The sequence below is a fragment of the Emys orbicularis genome, chromosome 16, assembly GCF_028017835.1.
Source record: "Emys orbicularis isolate rEmyOrb1 chromosome 16, rEmyOrb1.hap1, whole genome shotgun sequence".
NCBI classification, from domain to species: Eukaryota; Metazoa; Chordata; order Testudines; family Emydidae; genus Emys; species Emys orbicularis.
This window is the reverse complement of record NC_088698.1, coordinates 6,439,292-6,459,494: the sequence shown is the minus strand read 5'-3', so window position 1 is coordinate 6,459,494 and position 20,203 is coordinate 6,439,292. Positions and strand designations below refer to the sequence as shown.

The window sequence follows — 20,203 nt, the reverse complement described above, 5'->3', positions numbered from 1 at the left end:
ATAGCGAGCTGCTTGAAATCTGGAGTTGGAGAATGCTTGATAGCAAGGGCCAGGACTGAATTTTATCCAGATTAATAATCAGACCCGTACACGCTACTTCTTTCCTGGCTGCAGCAATTCACCCAACTGAGCCAATAAGACAAGGCCATCGGTGTATTTGAGATCTCAAAACAGAATGTTGTTCAGCTCAATAGCATCAACAACTGTCTCCTCAAGCTTATCCATCAACCCATTCAATGTCCGATTTCCTGTGGGACACTTGCAAAGAACTGGAGAATTAACCAGATCCCTTGATAAATTCTTCCAAAGGTTAATTACCCTCACTGGTAAAAATGTGTGCCATATTTCTAGTACGAATTTGTCGATCTTCAGCTTCCAGCCATTGGACCTTTGTTCTGACTATGCTAGATTAAAGAGCTGTTTGCTGTCAGAATCCTTAATCTAGGTACTTGTCGCCTCTTATGCTTCTCTTCAATGAGCTAAATAGATTGACGATGGGGATTTTCAAAAGTATCTAATTCTCTCAGGGTAGAACATATTAATCCAACTGATTTTTCTTCTATCCCTATTAGAGCTACCACTCTGTTGAATCAATGAGTTTAAGTACTTTATCATCACTCCATCCCTGCGCTTTGATACAGAAGGACCCTCTTATTGGAATATTTCTTACTTTACTCTGTGAGGGATTGCATTGCTTTTCATGTTGTTCTACACATGAATCTCTTTGCAGGTCTCAGAGAAATTGTGAACACATTGTATTCTTGTCAGAAGCATAATAGTTCCTTGAATGCTGTACAGGTTCATTTTGATTTAGGCTCAAGTGCTCTGCACAGACTGCATGCCTCTTTGTCTGTATGACATTCCCGACTCTTTTTAGCAGTGAAAAACCATTGTACGTTATTAGGTGTGGTCCTCATTAGAGCTGGGGGAATAAATGATTTCTCAGCTTGCTGGCATTTCCAAAAAAGCTTTTTTAAAATTTCAGCTCAACCAGACCTAATCCAAAAACTCTGAAAAAACGTGGTGATTTGAAAAAGTTGACAGACATTTTGTTCAACGTGCAATGAACCATTTCACTTTGTTTCCAGGCACTTTTCAACATACCGGCAGAGGAAATAAAGGGCTAGAATCACATTCACCTGATTTTCCACCACCCGCAGCACTGTGGTTTCTCTGCACACTAGAAGGCATCACATCTCTAGTACAACATCTATCATGTTGTCTAGGTTCTGCCCTCCTCCTCCAGAGGCAGCTGGACATTATTTTTCCACCTCAAAAAATGTTTTGGGTTATTTTACTTAAAGCCACATCAGAGCACCACAGGGTCAGACCATACTGCCCTGACTAGGGGCAGTGTGTCGCTGTGCTGTCCCATGAGCAAAGCTGGGACCAGGCATGGAGCCAGGGCTCCATCCACTCCCCACCAGTGCCTGCCCACATGCTGCTCACCGGCCGCTCTCCTCACCGGGTGCTGCTGTCTGAGGTAACAAGCACATGGGCTAACGGGGGCTCCTGAAGCTGGGAAGAGATTATAGGTTCATAGTCCCTGGTGGTTCCATCAAGGAGTTTACCCTTTCGTGAAGGAAAAAAGTCCATCTAAAGCCATTCACTTCATTACCCGCAGTGTCTCCTTCACACCTCTGATCTTTGTTGTAGGAACGAGGAGGTGATTGCTGTGGCTAGTATGAACTATGACCCGATTGTGTCCAAAGTCGCTGAGGTCATGGCCTCTGGGAGAGCGATCAGAAAACGAGATGTGGAGTAAGTAGACGCTGCTAAAGATAATTGTGACATAAATCGGGCCAAGTAAAATCAAAACCAGATGGGTGAGTGATCCATCAGCTGGCAGGTGCTAGAGCAGAAACACCGCCTGGGCTAGAAGCAATGGTTCATTCTTTATTAGTTCAGGTGAATGACAAGTGACAACCCATACATATCCATCTGCTGTTTGCTACTGTCAGCTGTACTTCCTAAACACACTCGCTCCTCTAGTCCCACTACACTCATTAACCCTCCACCACTCACTATCCCTTTCTCCCTCCCTTAGTCACTATTCATCATCCATCACATTTACACATGGATCGCCTCAAGGGGAATGTAGTGGGGTGATCTCCCGCTCCTGCCCTGAAGGGCTTGAAATCAGCCCTGGGAGAAGGCTGAGACTGCGAGAGGGAGCCTTGGCTGATTGGGGAAACAGCTGCAGCCACGCCCCAATCAGGCCACAGCTGGCCTGTATAAAAAGGCTGTGAGCCAGAGGCCCAGAAGTCTCTCTCCAGGCTGGGAGAAAGCAGGGCCTGGCTGCCTGCAGGAGGGGTACTGGAAGTGAGGCAGGGCTGGGGAGAGCCAGGGGAGCTCCAGTCTGGCAACTCCCCAGGCTGCAGGGCCTGGTCCAAGGCCCATAGAGGTACTAGTAGGCAGAGGAAGGCAGCTGTCCAAACTCCCCTTGCCTATGATGAATGGCTTTTACACTGCAGTCTGCCCCAGTGAGCGGGGGCTAGATGGTGACTGGCAGTAGCCCATGACTGAGGCAAGGTGGGGATAGAGGGTGGGGGTTCCCCAGGGTGGGGAGACTGTGAGACTGTGGGGGTATTGCCAGGGGGCAGCACCCCAAAGACAAGGGGCACTGGGGTCCAGGAGAGACACGGGGGGGCAGCGGGACACTGGCCTGCAGAGGACGCTCAGTGCTGGAAAGAGCTAATTCCCTGAGACGACCAGCAGGAGGCACTGCAGGGGTGAGTCCCGCACGTTTACAGGGAACTAGCCATGCAGGCCCAGTTCTGCAGGATCCCTGCCTGTGCACTGACCAAACCACAGTGACGGAGGAGGGAGCCTGTATATAACAGCATATGGACCAAGAATGGAATGTGGCGTAGCACGTACCCGTAGGAGAAGGGGGAGCATTCTGAAGGCAGACCTAAGTTCCACTCAACTTACATAGGTGATGCCAAGAAAATATTGGGAGATTGATTTCTACTGAATGAAAATCCAACAGCGTATATAAATCCTTTAACTCAGCCAAATTGAAATGGATATGCATCAGATCACTCCAGACTGTCCCTCTGACAAACTTCGATTTCTGGCTCGAAGCACTAAGGAGCTAGGGATTTAACAAAAAGTTGCATTTTTATAATGGCCAAAATGTATTTCCCCCGCTCCCCCACTTTCTTTGTCCTCAAAAGCGCCCAACTTATTTTTGCTGAAACTTTTTTTAAAAAAAGTTTACATTCCTTCAGTCACCAGATGTGAAAAATGTCATGAAAGGTAAACGTTACTGGCAGGTTTAAACTAGTGTAAATGGAGAATTCTCTGGAACCTGAAGTCTTTAAACCATGATGTGAGGATTTCAGTCACTCAGCCAGAGGTTAAGGGTCTATTTCAGGAGTGGGTGAGTGAGGTTCTGGGGCCTGCGAGGTGCCACATCTTGGTCAGCAGTGACCCTTCCCACAGGGGGAGTCTGGCATTTCGCCCTCCTTGCCTGCAGAGCATAGAAAGCAGTCTCACTGCTCTGGCCTTAGAGTGCCGAGGCTGCTTTTTGCCCGACCCGTCAGGAGCCAGCCTGTTCTCTGCCCCTCCTGGGGGTAGGAAAGGACTCTTGGCCCTGCCATGCATCAGGAACAGGACACTTAATACTAACCGAACGTTCTCTCCTTGTTTTCCTGCTGCGTACACGTATTTAAGGCTGTTCGTTCGTCATGGCAAGTATGTTTCCTTTTGTATCTTGAACTTGCCGCATGTTAGCAACGAAGGGTTAAAGTGACCGATTTTAAGTTAATGTCAACAGCGGAAGCCCTGGTCTGGGAGATGTTCCTAATTCCTGCAGAAATGTCATTTACTCTGTTTAGTTGCCAAAATGGAGCAGCCCCTCACATGGAAAAGACTCCTTTGACTGGAATGAAGTGGTTTGACTGTGGTTTGTCCCCTCTGCATAGAGCAGTTGATAAATCTGTTGCTTCTGTGGAAAGGGAGTTTGGACACACAGGGCTGGATTTGTTAACGTGTATCCACAATAGTGCTCATTCCTCAACTTGTGCACGTGCACGCATCTGGGCCTCTGCCCCGCTGGACCCATGGGCCTGGCCTATATTCATGGTTGCACTGGTTCACCTGGAACTTGGTTCAACAACCGATTCCGTTTAACCAGTGCAAAACCCAGTGTGGCCATTCGGAATTCAGCTTAAACCTGGTTTTTAACAATTTCAGCTAAAACAACCTAACCCAAATTTACATTGAATTAAGAGCCTCTACACAGGGTTTTGTACTGGTTTAACTAAATCACTTTTTTTTAAATCACACCTTTATTTAAACCAGTGCAGCTTGGGATATAGAGAAGACTTTAATGACACAAAGCCTGGACATGCTCCCCTCTCTGTATTTGGCTATATCAGGTCAATATTCTGCCCCAGCTCCTCCAGCAGGGTTGCAGGCAACGCAGTGAAGAGAGGGTGTTTGCTGCAGAGAAACGGGAGCAGCATGATAGCTAGCAATACTGATCCGCGCAGAAGGCAAACTCAGAAACACTAGGTGAGCAGCTCTGGCTCATCCTGTTGTCCTGCTTTTGTCTTTGCCTTAGAACTGGAGACATGTCTTGGTTAACTGGAAAAGGCTCTTAACGTGGAAGGAACTGATTTCTGCGGAGGCTGCACTTGCCCGAGAGGAGACCGGGATGACCAGGAGGCTCCGCGGCTAAATGCAAATCTAGTCAGCTGAGTCATTGCCTCCCTCACACTTTGAAGAATCCAGCATCACTGAACCATTATGTTCCCAACAACGCCCTCTGTTCACACAGCCGGTGGTTCTGACGCACCAGTGGCAGCCTGCGTGCGTGGGCTCTGCAGAGTTTAAAAACCCTATAGAAACACAAGGAGAACCGGGATCCCCGAGGAAGCACTGACTTGCCCTGGTCTTCAGAGTCCGAAGCAAGCATGTGCTCTAGCACCGACAGCTGCATCTCTCCACGAGCCCTGCTGGCTGCAGGGACATGGGGCGAGTAGAATGGAACTTACCGGCACTTTCTTCTGGTAGGGAGGGACCGCCTGCAAAAACAAAGCAAACTAGTCATCCTGGCCGCATGGTAAAGTTACCCACCCTGGGACACGTCTGCTCCCCCTATAAACAATGTCACAGCCTTTCACTGCACCCCATGCTCCCGACTTCACCCACAATACGCACCCAACTAGCCTACCCCTCACCCACTCTCCACTCACATCCAAGCATGCCCTCACCAACACCCTGCATCACCTGCACCAACCCCCCCGCCCCTCCCAGCCACACTGTCCCAGACACCCTATGGTGCCGCCCTCACACAACTGCTTGCCCCCCCTGCAGCCCCCCAACCAGGTTCGCTTTCCACCCACAGTGTCATCTGCACCCACATAGCTTCAACCACATCCACGGGCTCCCATTCAGATCCTTACCTGCACAGTCCGAGTCATATAGCTTCACCTTTATCCACGCCCTCAGCCATAAGCACGGAGCTCCTGAAGTACACAGCTCACAGGGGCGAGCCTCCCAGCCCAGGTCGACAGACTCCAGCTTGCGGGGCTAGCACACTAAAAACTGCTGTGTAGACGCTGCTTCGCCGCTGCAGCTTGGACTGAAACTTGGGCTCCTCGACTTCCAGTCCAAGCACTGTCTACACAGCTATTTTTGGAGCACTAGCCCAGCAAGTATCCTTGGAATGTATAGTCTGACTCCCGTGTTAATTGCAGTCAGTTGCTAGGTGTTGACGTTAAACTCCCTGTTCTGTAAAGACCCGGGTCTCCCTTTTTCAGTTCTTAAACACAGGGGCTAGGTTCAGTCTTTCCCAGTTCCCCAGGGACCAGTTTTGACCTCACTTACACTGGAATGATGCTGGTGCAACTCCATTGTTCCAATGGAGTTACTCCTGATTTACATCAATGTAAGTGAGACCAGAACAAGCCCTGTGATCTCCAAAAGATCTCAAGTATAATTGCTTATTCCTTTAGCATCCCAGGGTGAATGTTATCAGATCATCCTGTTTGGAACACAGATCTAGTCATCTTGGTCTCTTTAACTTGCTTCTGCCTGATCCAGCCTCATGAACACTCATAGACTTTAAGGTCAGAAGGGACCATTATGATCGTCTAGTCTGACCTTCTGCACAACGCAGGCCACAGAATCTCACCCACCCACTCCTGTAACAAACCCTTAGCCTATGTCTGAGTTACTGAAATCCTCAAATCGTGGTTTAAAGACCTCAAGATGCAGAGAATCCTCCAGCATTCCCTTCTTCTTTAGTTGTTTTGCAGAAGTCATCCTGCTGCTGTCATCCTACCCAGGGGAAACTGAGGCAAAGTAGCTATTGAATGAGATTTCTGACGGTGCCTTGTCATCTATTATTTATTCTGCTTGTCATGCAGTGGCAGCGCTAAACCTGCCTTCTCAGCGTCTTGCTTTATTGTCCCCTTTTAGGAAGAAAGGCATTCCCACACCACTTCAGCCCTGGGGCCCACGTAGTCTCACATTCTGTCTCGGTCAGTACCCACTGCCCAGAGGCTTCAGAGAAAGTTGCTGGAATCCTATAACGGACAGTTTTGAAATAACCTGCCCCTGAGGAAAATTTCCTCCTAAATCCTATCAGTCCATCATACTTTATGTCCTGAAGCAGGCGAGTTTATATCTTACATATTATTTATCCTGTTTGATGTAGCCGGTGTTAGTCTCATTATCCTTAAGTGTTAAATCCATTCTGGAACCCTGATAAACCCTTGGACTCAGTACTATTTTGTGGCAGAGAGTTCCCTAGCGAACTGTGGTGGTGTTGTCCCAGGGTGCACTCACTGCTAGTGGCACCTCCTGGCTGTCCTGGGGGTTAGCTCTGGCCAGGCATAGCGCCCTCCTCCGGTGGTGTCCCTGCTGTCGTCCTCTCGCCCAGCAGACCCCTCTCGCTCCAGGGCCTGCAGCGCCCTCTTCATGACTCGGCCCTCCAGCCAGGTCACTCCATGGTTCCCCCTTCGGTATGGGGGGTATCAAAGTCCCTCCATACACAATGGCAGTCTTCCCTTTACTGCTCTGACCATGCCACTCTTCCAGTGGCTGGTAGGGGAACCCAGGCCCACCCTCTATTCTGGGTCCCAGCTCAGGGGTCCTCCAGTCGGCAGCCAAGGCCTGCACTCTCCCACCTTGCTTCTTTTCCTACCTTCCCAGCTCCCCCCGAGTTTGTCAGCCTCCCAACTCCCTCTTCCCGGGGTGTAACTGTAGACTACTTGCCTCTAGCCCCAGATACACCTCCCTTCTCCAAAGGAGCAACTGCAGACACCTTCCCTGCAGCACTCTGTTGCCAGCTTCCTGGCTTATATAGCTCCCCACCTGTTTCTGCCCAGTTGAGCCTCTTCTAATTAAATCCCTCTTCTCCAAGAGCAGCCTGGGCAGTTAATTGGCCCACTTAGCCACCTTCACCCCTCCAGGCCTTGTGTAGGGTGGACACCCCATCACAACTGTATCCAGAATATTCCCTTAGCTTGTGTGACTACGTTGCCCTTTGTTACTTTATATAACTGTCAAACGCCCCCTTATTTGTTGTATCCTAAACTTTTCAGTCTTTGCTTAGACAGCAAGGCCTCCTATCATTGGTATCACCCATTTCTAGTCCCTGCTATTTCTGCTGTCACTATCGGCAGCGGGCGTAACCAGAACCGAACACAGGCTTTCAGGCAGGGATGTCCCAATGACTTACAAATGGCATGATCAGCTTTTCAGTATTATTGTCCACAGCGCTCTTTGCAGTGATGCCCAGGTCTCGGTCTCTGTGACTTGACCTTACACATCCTTGCTGTCTCCCTCTCTCCCCCCCCCCTCACCCTTTACTTGCCCCCTGGAATGAATCCTTTTCCTTATTTTTTTATTCCCATTGTTTTAAGATCTTTAACAAGTTTTCTAAGACCCCAGTGCAGCCATACTGGCTCTTCTCTTCCTTCCCCGCTGCGGCCTTATCCACACTAGGACAAAGGTGTGTTTTTTTTTTTTTTTTAAATCATGTTGGCTAATACATTTTAATTAAGTGCTATTTAAAAACTCTTTAGCCACTAATGTAGATTGGCCACAACCAGCTAACACATTTTAAAGGCGTTAGAACCTATCTTAGCCTGTTCCAAGAGTTCACGTCAGCCGGCTAACATGTGGGAAAATACCACTTGCCCTGTCTACTCTAGCGTTTTGAGCTGTGTTAGTTCACCCTATTTTAAAAGCACCTCTTTCTCTGTCCGGACAAGGCCTGGGATTGGGACACCCCCCCGCCCCCGTCCCCATAGCGAGTAAGCAGGGGTAGAGGTGAGTCTAGGGATGAAGGTTTGAGCGTAGGGGGCAGGTGGAAGCCGAGAAGCCCAGGTCCTGCTGCCTCTTTGACAGAAGGGGGAAAGACGAGCAGCAGACCCAGGAGCCAGTAGGGTTTTTTCATGAGGGAAGGAGCAGAGAAGGGGGCATGGAGTGAAGGGCCGAACCCCAGGCAGAGAGGAGCAGCTCTTTTAATGGAGGTGGGAAAGGAGGTGAGGGACTCAGCCATCTGCAGGAGGCGCTGGAAGGCTTCCTGCTCCCAAGAGAGGCAACCAACAATGGCTGGTCCCTGTCAGCAGGCTGGAGAGCAGCAAAAACTGACTTGGCTGGAGGAGTGGGGTCAGCAGAAACCTGTAGGGAACATAGAGGCCCCTTGGTGATGGGGGTGCCTGGAGGCCCCGGGCGCTGTTCAGAAACCCCCTCTTCGGTTTCAGTGCTGCTTCCCATCTGTGCTGGCCCCACTAAATGCGGGCCACACCCACCTGCAGGATCCCCAAGCAGCCACTTGTTCTGCTGGTTCTTAAGTTTTCTCCTTTTAGAGCTGTCCCAACAATTCAACAGGGATGCTGGGCTTTTAAGCCCTGTGCAGCCCCTCCCGCTCATTTAACCTTTCGGAGGCTGAGAAATTTCCTGGCTCCTCTTGAATTCTCTTTCTCTCCTCCCCTCAAGGTCACTCAAGACCACTCCTCCGCAGGCTGGAGGTAGGAGGGGTCAGCACGGAGCCTTTTGTCTTCGCAGTCTCATTGCCAGGTTATTTTCATGTGTCCTTGGCTGCTTCCTCCACCCTCTGCCTGGAGAACCCACCTGCTTCCTCTTTCGATTTGCTACCTTCTCCTCCTGATTTCTACCTCGTAGCTAATTATTCCGCTGTGTTCCCCAACAAACTACCTCTCTCAGCTTGTCAATAACTAATTATCCTTTAGCCTGCTTGGGTTCTCCAACTTCCCACAGCAAATCCAGCTCTGTCTGCCTCTTCCATGTGTTTTCTGGTCTCCTCAGCTGTCTGGCTCGGCCTATGCAAAGGGCTCTTGGGTATAAAGACAAAGAAGCAAAGCAGCCCTTGCCCCTGCTTCCATTAGCTGTACGTGCCAGCCCCTTTCCACCTTTGCCCCACGCACATAGACACTCATTTCTTCTCACACCAAACCTGTCCACAGGAAGTGGATGTGGATGCTCAACTCCTTGGGGCAGGAACTGTGGCCAGAATTAGACCTCTGAAGGGGAAGATTTTCAACAAGAAAGCAGCAACCTGCCCATTTACAAGTGAAAGTCCCATCTGTGCCTTTGAAAAAAAACCTCACCTAGGGGCCAAACGTTAGGCATCAACATTTGAAAATGTTGCCATTTGTTCTTACTTGCTATTAAAGATGGTCAACATTTTTGAAATAAAAGGTTTTCCATTGAAAAAAATAGCCTTTTCCCCCATGTGAAATATGTCAAACGTTGTTATTGAAATGGTTTGTTTTCTCTGGAATTTGGGGAGAAATTTTTAATTGACATTTTTAATCAATAACTTTTGTTTATCGAAAAGTCAGGTTTTGGCAAAAACATAAGGGCAATATTGGTTTTGATAAAAATTTAGATAAAACTTTGATTTGAAACGATGCACAAAATTCCTGAAAAATGGAAAAGGTTTCATTTCAAACCAAATGAAATTTGTTATGAAATTGTGTTGCTTCCTTTTTTGACCAGATCCATTTGGTGTTTAAAGAATTGTGCGCTGCTAGAGTGCTATATATAGCATCACCATCATTATGCAAAACAGAGCCACCAAGACCTGCTATGCAGAAGAAGCAATTATGTATGGCATGGAAAGAGAATCTAAGCTTAACACGCAATAATATGCAGGGCCGGCTCTAACTTTTTTGCTGCCCCAAGCAGCAAAAAAAAGCGCTGAGCCCCCCGCCGAGCGCTGCCGGACCCCCGAGCACCACGCACCGCGCCGCCCCCCCCCCCCGAGCGCCGCGCCGCCGGAGCGCCCCCGCGGAATGCCGCGCCGCGCTGCCCCCCACCACCCCAAGATTGGCCGCCCCTTACCAGTTGCCGCCCCAAGCATGTGCTTGGTTGCCTGGTGCCTGGAGCTGGCCCTGATAATATGCATGGACTATCTTATTTATTGTGAATGCCATCAGCACTTTGCAATGCATAATGAATAGATCTCTGAGTTGATTCTCCTGCAGTTACATACACACAACTGCCATTGGATTTAACAGGAACTAGGTGCAAACCAATGTGAGAGAATACATTATATCCCTCCTGACTGTCATCAGCTGTAGGGCATTCAAGTGGGGCACTCCCAGGATGCCTTTCTTTCCCTTCCTTCCCTTTTTCCTTTCAGAATTTTTAAATTAGCAATAATTAGAATGATTAGACTGAAGCCCCTCCTGAGAGGGTAATGAGTGACTGTGAACTGTGGGAGGAGCAGGCAGTGGGTGAGGATCTGTGTGAGAAGGGAGATGAGACATTTTCTTATCTATTGTTGTCATCATCTGTACTGACAAATGTGCTGATTGTAGTTGGCTAATCTTCCTTTCCTCACTGTAGACACTTACAGGGAGAATCTGCATATTCATCTAGTGCTCTGCATGGATGAATGTAAATATAACCTGAATAATAAAGTCCAAGCTTCCAGCTGATTATTATTGTAATTTATTTACCCTACAACTAAGCTGCCCCCAGATCCTCTACCCTTCCGTTTTCCTGCCGAGGAGCTTTTCTTACAAATGGGGAGTCATCAAAGAGTGGGGTCTGTCTAGTGGGGTCTGTGTCAGTCATCTGGAAAAAAACATAAAATCACTACTGGCAAAGTTTGCAGATGGTACAAAGATTGTGCGGGGTGGCAAATAATGAGTAGAACAGGCCCCTGGTACAGGGCAATCTGGATTGCTCGGTTAGCTGGGCGCAAGCAAGCAGTAGAAGCTGTAATGCAGCCCAATGGAAGGTCATGCATCTAGGAATGCTGACTGGCTGGGGGATGGTACCCTGGAAAGCAGTGACTGAAAAGGAGTTTGGGCATCATGCACCCAGTGCTCCCTTCCAGTATAATATTGTGACTAAGAAAGCTAATGTGAGCCTTTAACGTATGAATAGGGGAATATCAATGAGAAATAGGGACGTTTTGTGACCTTTGTATAAGGCCCTGGTGAGACCACTGCCTGTATGCAATGCCCAGTTAGAGAAGGTTGCTGAAAATTTGGGGCGGGTCCTGAGAAGAACTACAAGAGTGATTTAGAGTCTGGAAAACAGATTAAAAGAGCTCAGTGTAATCGATGCAATGCCCTGGGTCTCCAATGCAGGCCTGCATGTCCCCAGTCAGCTGTCGCATCCTGGCCACCTCCCGATGTCTGCTGAAATGTGGCGGTCCAAGGAGCTAGCAGGACTACAGCCTCATCCAAGGCACCACCCATGGGAGCCCTGATTGGAGGATCACCCAGCTCCACCGGTTGGTCCAACCAGGCTGTTTAAGCCAGAAAAAGGCACAGGAAGTTGAGCTACTAGGTGATTTCCTGCTTCTGCATTGGCCCCTGCTTGTGCCTGCTGCCTGCATTCTGCACCCAACCCTGTTCCTGATTCCTGCTCTGCCCCTGGCACCTGCCTCTCTCCCAGTTCCCACCATGCCCCTGAGCCTTGCCTCTCCTCCAGTTCCTGGCCTTACAGCTCACTGCCGACCATCGGTTACCAATCCTGCCTCTGACCTCTAACTCCAGCTCTGGTTTGACCCTTGGCTTTGGCATTTGGTATCTGATCCCAGTTCCAGCCCTCAGCTTTGGTTCTGTCTCAACCCCTGGCTCTGGTAATCGGCAGTTGACTCTGCCAATGCTGTCCCTCAATGCTGTTCCCTGACCAGGACTCCTGCTCTGACCACTAGGCAAGACTGCCTTCCTTCTGGTTCCCTAACAGTGTATTGAAGAGAAGGCTAAGAGGTGACTTGATCACTGTCTGTAATTACCTACACAAGAAGAACAATACTGACTTAGTCCAGCAAAGGGATAACAAAATTCAACTGCTAGAGGTTGAAGTCAGAAAAATCCAATTTGGAAATAAAAGTAGCAAAGTTTTAATAATGAGTGTGTCACAGATCAGGGCAACTGCACTGTATTCCCCCGGTCAGGGCCTTCGAGGGCACCTACTCTAGGCTCCCAGCTCTTCAGTCATCACTTCTCTTTGGTAGAGACCCATGTCTCTCTCCCTCATGGTTGCGATTTTTCCCAGGCTGCATGGTTCCCTGCTTGCACTGTGATATTCCCAGCAAGCCAGATTGCCTAAATAGACCAGTGTCTGTGCTTTGCTTGCTCTTAGATGGCTGTAAGTGGTGTAATTGCCACCAGTTATAAGTTACCACACAGATCTTTTTTAAGCAAGCATATTTATTAAGGTGAAAACATTACAGAGAAAACATATTAAAACAATAAAGGAACATACCCTCATGCTAATAAGCTTACCAGAGATCACCCTGTGATGGGGTGTATTTACCCTGCGCTGGTTCAGAAGAGGTTAACCACACTCTGTGGCCCAAGGAAGCCACGCCCCGCTGGGCATGCTCTAGCTGGAACCAGAGTATAAAAGGAAGTAGCTCAGGTCAGTCTGGGCTGGCCACTGATGAGAACAGATGTGTGTTGCAGGCTCTTATAGGGAGACTGCCAGAGCTCCAGAAGCCAGCCTGGCTGAGGCTCCAATGGACTCCCCAGTGGAGCACTGCCACTGCCAACAGAGGAGAGACTACCAGCCTTGGAAGGAAGGGTAGGAAGTGACTGAAGGATCAGGACTGAGGTACCAAGTGTCTGAGACTGATTGTAGAAGCAGTGGTGGAGCATGGTAGGCCCGCGTCCCCCTGCCCTGCCAGTGGGGCAGCTGACACCTGGAGAGGTGAACTGTGCAGCAGAAGGACTGTCCTACTGACTGTAACTACTTGGGCCATGCCGCCCCACACCGAGGGGTGGCTGTATTGGCTTGGGCCACTGGGTCACTAAATCTCTACTTTGATCCCCCCACAACCTGATGCCCTTTGATCAGGTGTACCTGCCCCGTTACACTCCCCCATAACTCCAACCTTGGGCTCTAGTAGGTGTCAGTCATTCAAAACCCACAATGGGTTTTGCCCATGGTTACAAGTTCACAACTATCTCCGATTCTGAACCAGAACCAACATGACTAGGTCATTCTTTCCTTTATGCAGCTGGAGGCTTTGATTTTGGCCTCATGAAACGGGTGATTAACTAACAGAGGCTCACTCTTCAGGACGTAACTTCTAAAGACTGGGATTTTGCATAACTGTGGGGGGTGGGGATTGGCATTCACCTCCCCATGGACTAGGGTGACCAGATCACCCAGGCCAAATATCGGGAGGGGGGCGGGTGGCGGGGCAAAAAAAATAAAATAAAATAAAAAGGTGGCAGAGGAAAAAAAAAAAAAAACCCTTCCTCCTCCCTCCACAAGCGCTGGAGGGAGGCCCCGGAGACACAGGGGGAGCGTGGGGCCGGGGTGAGTGAGAGTCCGACCTGGCCCCGAGCGCAGGCAGGACTCAGTCGGGCGGTATCTGGAGGGAGAGTAGGGGGGCGGCCCGCGGGGCCAGGCGGCGGCAGTTCTCCCCCTCTGGGCAACGGGACTTGGGAGCAGCCACTGCTGCAGCTCCTACTGCCGCGGCCGGAGGAAGCGGCCGATGGCCAAGCTCGGCAGCTGCTGCTCCGGCGCCTGGGCCCGAACCCCCCGAGCCCGGGCCTGTTGCGGGGACCCAGCAGCGCGCACGCTGCGCCCAGCCCCTGGCCAGTCACGTCTGGGCTGCTGCCCAGCTGGTGCAATCCCGCGGCGGCCCCAGGGCGGAGGCATCGGCAGCCCAGCCCCGTTCATTCCCCTGCGGGACCCGAGCGGGACGGGGGGGGCTGGGGCCTGCTGCCCCCACTCCCCACTCGGCAGCCCAGCCCCGTTCGTTCCCCTGCGGGACCCGAGCGGGACGGGGGGGCTGGGGCCTGCTGCCCCCACTCCCCACTCGGCAGCCCAGCCCCGTTCGTTCCCCTGCGGGACCCGAGCGGGACGGGGGGGCTGGGGCCTGCTGCCCCCACTCCGGGGCCACCGCGGGATTGCACCAGCTGGGCAGCCCAGACTGGGTCCCCGCAACAGGCCCGGGTTCGGGCCCGGGCGCCAGAGCCGCAGCCGCTGAGCGCCATGGCCGCTTCCTCCCCCCGCGGCAGTGGGAGCTGCAGCAGCGGCTGCTCCCGAGTCCCGCTGCCCAGGTGGGGAGAACAAACAGCCGCCTGGCCTCACGGGCCGCCCCCCTACTGTCCCTCCAGGTACCGCCCGACTGAGTCCTGCCTGCGCTCGGTGCCAGGCCGGACTCTCACCCACCCCGGCCCCGCGTTCCCCCTGTGTCTCCGGGGCCTCCCTCCAGCACTTGTGGAGGGAGGAGGAATGGCGAGCCTGGGGAAGAGGTGGGGATTTGGGGAGGGAGCCAATGGGGCAGTGAGGGGGCGGGCATGGGGGCGGGGATTTGGGGAAGGAGCCAATGGGGGAAGGAGGGGGCGGAGTCGGGGGGGGGGAGCACTTCCGGGCTCTGGAGCATTTGCTTGTTTGTCCAGTGTCCTGACCTAACATTGGTCGGGACGCGGGACAAACAAGCAAATATCGGGACAGTCCCGATAAAATCGGGACGTCTGATCACCCTACCATGGACATTTCCCCAAGCAAACCACTTGACATTGTTTGCCTCAAAAGTCCATTCTTGTCTGGCATGTTGTTCAGTATAGTCCTGTGATCAGCCAGGCCTTACATCCCCTCTTCCCCCCAGAGAGGTTATTTGCAATCCTGATGCACAACAATACCTACACTTTGCATTTAGTACAATGGACCCCAATTCAATAAGGGTTTTTCAACTATTGCAGGAAATTGCCATTTCTGTACAGAGTGTATTGGAGTGTTGGAACAGATTACCAGGGGACATGGTGAATTCTCCATCATCTGAATCTTTAAATGAATGTTGGATTTTTTTCCCCCTCAAAAAGGTCTGTTGTAACTCAACCATCAAGTACTGGGGGTGATGCAGGAATCACTGAGTGAAATTCTCTGGCCCGTGTTGTACAGGAGGTCAGACTGCAGGAGCAGAATGATCCCGTCTGGCTTTTAAACCTAGCAATCTAAAAATAACAAGGACATTTTAATAAAACATTGTATAAAGAGTTTTTTTGGAAAGCCCAATTTAGTAACCCCCAGAGTTACTTTAAAAGAGCAGGGGTTTTCCTCTCCAGCATTGCAGGAAGACAGCGTCTTCAGAACTGAGCTAATATAAATCCTCCAAATCCCTATCCTGCAGCTAGATTCCCTCTTTGAAGTTGGACCAGAACAGCTTGCTGTATTTGGTTTCAAATCACTTCTGATAGCATCTCCCCTGAATCCGAGTCCCTGGTTAGGTTACAGTGGGGGTAGGGCAACCCACCACACCTCTGTTTTCCTTCCACATGGTCCACTTATTATTTGACCTGTTCTGGGAGCCAGCCAGGTTATTTCACTGTTCATGTAACCGATGGCTCTTTGCGGTTGACTCCTCACCCCTGTGCGGGAAGGAAAGGTCCCTGTTTTCCATTTGGGGAACTGAGGCACAGAGTGTTAGAGCCAGATTTGTGAGATGTTTGGGCGCCTATACACATAGGTGCCTGGTGGGATTTAAAAAAAAATGTTTAAATCCCACTAGGTTCCTAAATACCTTTACAAATCTGGTCCTAAATGACATGACCAAGGCCACACAGGGCATCTGTGGCAGAGCAGGGAACTGATCCTACATCTGCCAAGTCAGCTTTCTAGCCACTGGGCTGTCCTTCCCACCCTTTAGTAAGCTTTGCAGCTGGCTCATAGGAATAGTTCTCTGCACGTCACAAACCTTATTACTGAGCACGGGCTCACCCTCCTACCCTAGGAGGGAAACCATGAAGAACAGGGCCACATTGCACTAGACACTGTACAGTCCCTTCACTGCAGAGCTTACTAGGGCTAGATGCACAAAGGTACATAGGCATTGCAATGCCTGTCCAGTGGGATTCACAGCTGAATTAGGCAGCCAAGCTCCCAGTGTATTGTATGGGGAGAGTTAGGTGCCTAAAGGGATTCTAAGGGTATGTCTACACTGGTGCTGTAGTACCCAGCTCACGGAGACATACCCAGGCTAGCTCTGATTGAGCTGGTACACTAAAAATAGCAGCGTGGCTGTGGCATTCGGAGTGGCTAGCTGCACAGAGTATGTACCTAGAATCTTGGATGAGATCTTACTCGGGACAGACAGGTCATGGCACAATGTTTGTATATTTGTAAATAATTAAGACTCAAAACAGACTGACATAGACACAGGTGAGCCATTTAGGTGTATAGAACTATTTCTTTAATGCTTCTAGTTCCATATTAGATTAGATTTGTTCTTATTGTAATAAATAAGATGTTATTTTCACTGGCTCTCAGGCTAAGTCTGATATGTGCTACTAAGTTATTTAGACACCTGACTGCTGCTTCTCAAAGTGATGCCACATAATCATTACCACATGCTAGAATGCATCTCTGGGAGTCCAGTTCCTGGGGAGAAAACACTAAAATCCTTAAGTCTAAGCCTACAAGAGACAAGGAGTGAATACTGGAATGGTAGCAGCAATGGTAGCAAACAGAGTCACCAGGTCTGTCTATATATGTGACAGCTGTTCATCTGGGGGGTGGATGGGAGGAGCAGGCTGTCACACTGGTGATATTGTGAACAAAACGAGTTCTTGACCTTACTTGTAGCTGTTTCCATCACTTCACACGGACTCTACAGACATTCTAGACTTCAGAGTGATATTTGGCGTTATTGTTTGTGGTTGTGTTGTGTTGATTTTTGTGTGTGTGTGAGAGAAGGGTTGTGCTGGGAGATTTCTTTGTGTTGATTTGTGTGGGTGGCAGTTGGGCACACAGGGGTGGCAGTTGACCCACATAATCCATAAAATGTGCAGTCGCCTTCATACAACCAATGAAATTGTTGCATGCAAATTAGCTGTAGAGTAATGATGGTGATTGGCTGAGTTCTCTGATACCACAATGGTGTGGGACACTTGCTGTAGCACAGATACATGCATTACTGTAGCCATACACCACATGGGTGTCATGTGTAACGTCAAATGGCTGAGAACTTAAAATTGGAACCTAAGAGACTGCAAGACCCAGTGATGTCTGAACCTGCTGATCCTATTGTGAGCTGGGTTGTTACGGGCTGTGTTAAGAACCTTGTTCAAACTGATGTGTGAACACACCCTTTATGTGAGAGAGCTGTAAGAGACAGTTCAGGGGCCACATCTAAAACAAGGCAAATAGAATCTGCCCAGAAACTTCTACCAATGTGGGCTAAGGGGTGTGTGTGGGTGTGTGGGTGTGTGTGTGCGTGTGTGCGCGCGCAGAAACTCAGAACAGACAAGGGGCTAGAGGGAGAGGGGGAAGGGGCAAAAAGCAAGAAAGTCGAGCAGTGTGTCCTTGGTAAAAGCTAGAGAGCTTTTTGGTGTGTTGGCTAAAGATGATTAGGGTTGTAAGGAGCCGTTCCTTTTGTCCTGTGCTCGGAGAAGAAGGACTTCGTACGTTCCTTGTAAGTAAACAAGACTGCATCAAAGAGGATATTCTGCTTCCACCTGGAATGTCCCTAAAGCCCCAAAATTTGACCAGCCACTCAGGTCTAAAACAGGCGACAATATTCTGAACGAGAGGAGCTCTCATGCTTTGTAGCTGTTTCTATCACTTCAGACTGACTACAGACATTTTGAGCTTCCGAGTGCCAATCCTGTAGTCTTAGTATATAGCTACTGCAGACCTCATGTTTGTGCCAGCAGATGGCACTCTTTATACGTACAGTACTAACTATATGCACATACAGAGGTACACATAAAATGCAGCTGTTTGTTTACAATTAGTCTAGCACCTCTCTTCCTACAAGGCAACTGAATTCAATGGACAATAGAATCTTTGAGATGATCAAACAACCTAACAACTCTTCATCTGGCTGTGGTTTTATTTTGTTCCCCTTCCTGCTATTGCTCTTTGCCATCTGGAAGCCGGTCTTCTGTCTTCACCTCTGTCACTGTCTCGTGGTCATTGCTGGTTTGAGCGGCACACCTTGTATCTGCAGCTGAGTGGCTGGGCCCTCATCCCTTGAGGCCAGTCGTTCAGTGGTTGCTCTGAGGAAATGAGGGTCGTGGAGTTGTACTCCGTCATGTAGGACCCTGGTGCTATTCCCCGCACCCACCGCCTCCATCACTAGGGCGTGGCTGTACCCTAGCACGGTCCTAGATGGAGTCCAGGGTCCATCCTGGTGCCTCTCTCTCAATAATATTTGACTTGCTGGCACTACTGTTTAATTTCTTCCGTCACATTTTCCACTACTGCTGGCTCCTGTGGCCTAGGAGGAGAAGGACTCACTGCCCACGGGAGTCATTGCAACCCCACTGGAGCTAGCTGTGAATTGGGCCCTGAGCCGGACCTGCTCAGCTCAACAGGCTGCTGAGCCATTCTAACAGGCCACGTCTCTCCAACCAACATTCCTCCCACTAGGGCTACAGAGTCCCACAGCCGGTGGCCACAGCACTCGCTGGGGAGCTCACCTGGGTAGCCTATATGATACCTGGAGGTAGTTGCTAGGTGATGTTATATCCTTGGGGGCAACTGTTTTAGGAAGAAATCACTGGAGACAGAGAGCTGTAAACCTTGAAGTAGCCATTTATTGGCACACACTGAACTAACCAACAGCCAGCCAAAACTGGTTAGGTTTTATCCCCTAATAACCTAACTCAGTTGCCATAGCAACACAAGATTCTATTACCACGACAACCAAATACACAACATATTCCTCCCCCCTTAATAAGAATGTCCCCTAAATAAAACAAACACTACACTAGAAAAGGAGGGTAGACTGCCTCCATTCCTGGCTAAACCCCGGGGATTATTTTGCCCCATAACCATGGGTTCTCCCTAGCTAAAGATCCAGCCGACAAGGAGACCTTCTGTCTCTAGGTGGATTACGGCAGACTTCTGGTGTTGTTGCACTCGAAAGTGTCTTGGGCGCGGGCCTGACAATGGGCTCAGGGTTCGTAGGGCGAATGGGTGAGGATGGGGTATCAGCTCGTGCCGGGCAGAGGGGTATCTCTGCCGCTGGCAGTAATGGAGGGGAAAAGTCAGGATCAGGTGACTCTTGATTTGGTGTCTCGCCGGAGGTGGTGAAGTCAGGCAACTCAACTGAAGATGTGTCCTGAGGACTGGTATGACCTGGCAGCAACTGATCTACATGTCGCCGCCAGGTGAGATCCTCTGCAGTCCGGACTGTGTAGGAAACAGGTCCCGTTTGAGCAATGACAGCGGCAGGGACCCATTTAGCTCCAGAAGTATAATTCCGAGCCAAAACCGGCTGTCCCGGGCTAAAGGTTCGGTCTTTTGCTCTGGGTGCACGCCTGATGACTTGATCTTGCTGCCGACGTTGCACAATTTGTCGGGGTTCAGAATGTTTCAGCAGATCAAAGCAAGTGTGCAGCTGTCGTCCCATCATTAGAAAGGCCAGGGATGCGTTGGTCGTAGCATGAGGTGTGTTTCTGTAGGATAGTAAGAAGGTGTCCAGACGCTTTTCTTCATACACAGTCTCTGAGATCAGCGAAACGGCTGCACCGGTGTACAGTTCCCTGCATAAAGGTTTGCCATCCAACAACGGGGTTACCCAGTATTCATGTGAGCCCACTGCCAAAGACAAAACGTGGAGTGGCTCCTCTTCTTGTGAGGAGGTATCTCCTTGGTCATCCTGGGCCTGCTCTAGGGTATGCAGATTTCCCTTTTTGGTCGGCCAGACCACAGGCCTCTTTTTCTTTTGTTTACAGACACACGCAATGTGTCCCTTTTTGCCATGGTGTCGACACACCAGGTCCTTACACCAGCA

At 50.1% G+C, this 20,203-nt stretch overlaps 1 protein-coding gene across 1 annotated transcript in view; it reads left to right on the top strand.

Annotated features, from left to right (window-relative positions):
- Positions 1-4,610, top strand: part of AIFM3 (apoptosis inducing factor mitochondria associated 3) — a 90,189-nt gene extending 85,579 nt beyond the window's left edge. Inside the window, exons 19-21 of the mRNA XM_065417892.1 lie at positions 1,657-1,761; positions 3,679-3,699; positions 4,571-4,610. Coding sequence (XP_065273964.1) covers positions 1,657-1,761; positions 3,679-3,699; positions 4,571-4,610 — 166 coding nt within the window. The remainder of the gene's footprint in view (positions 1-1,656; positions 1,762-3,678; positions 3,700-4,570) is intronic.
- Positions 4,611-20,203: the final 15,593 nt, after the last annotated feature.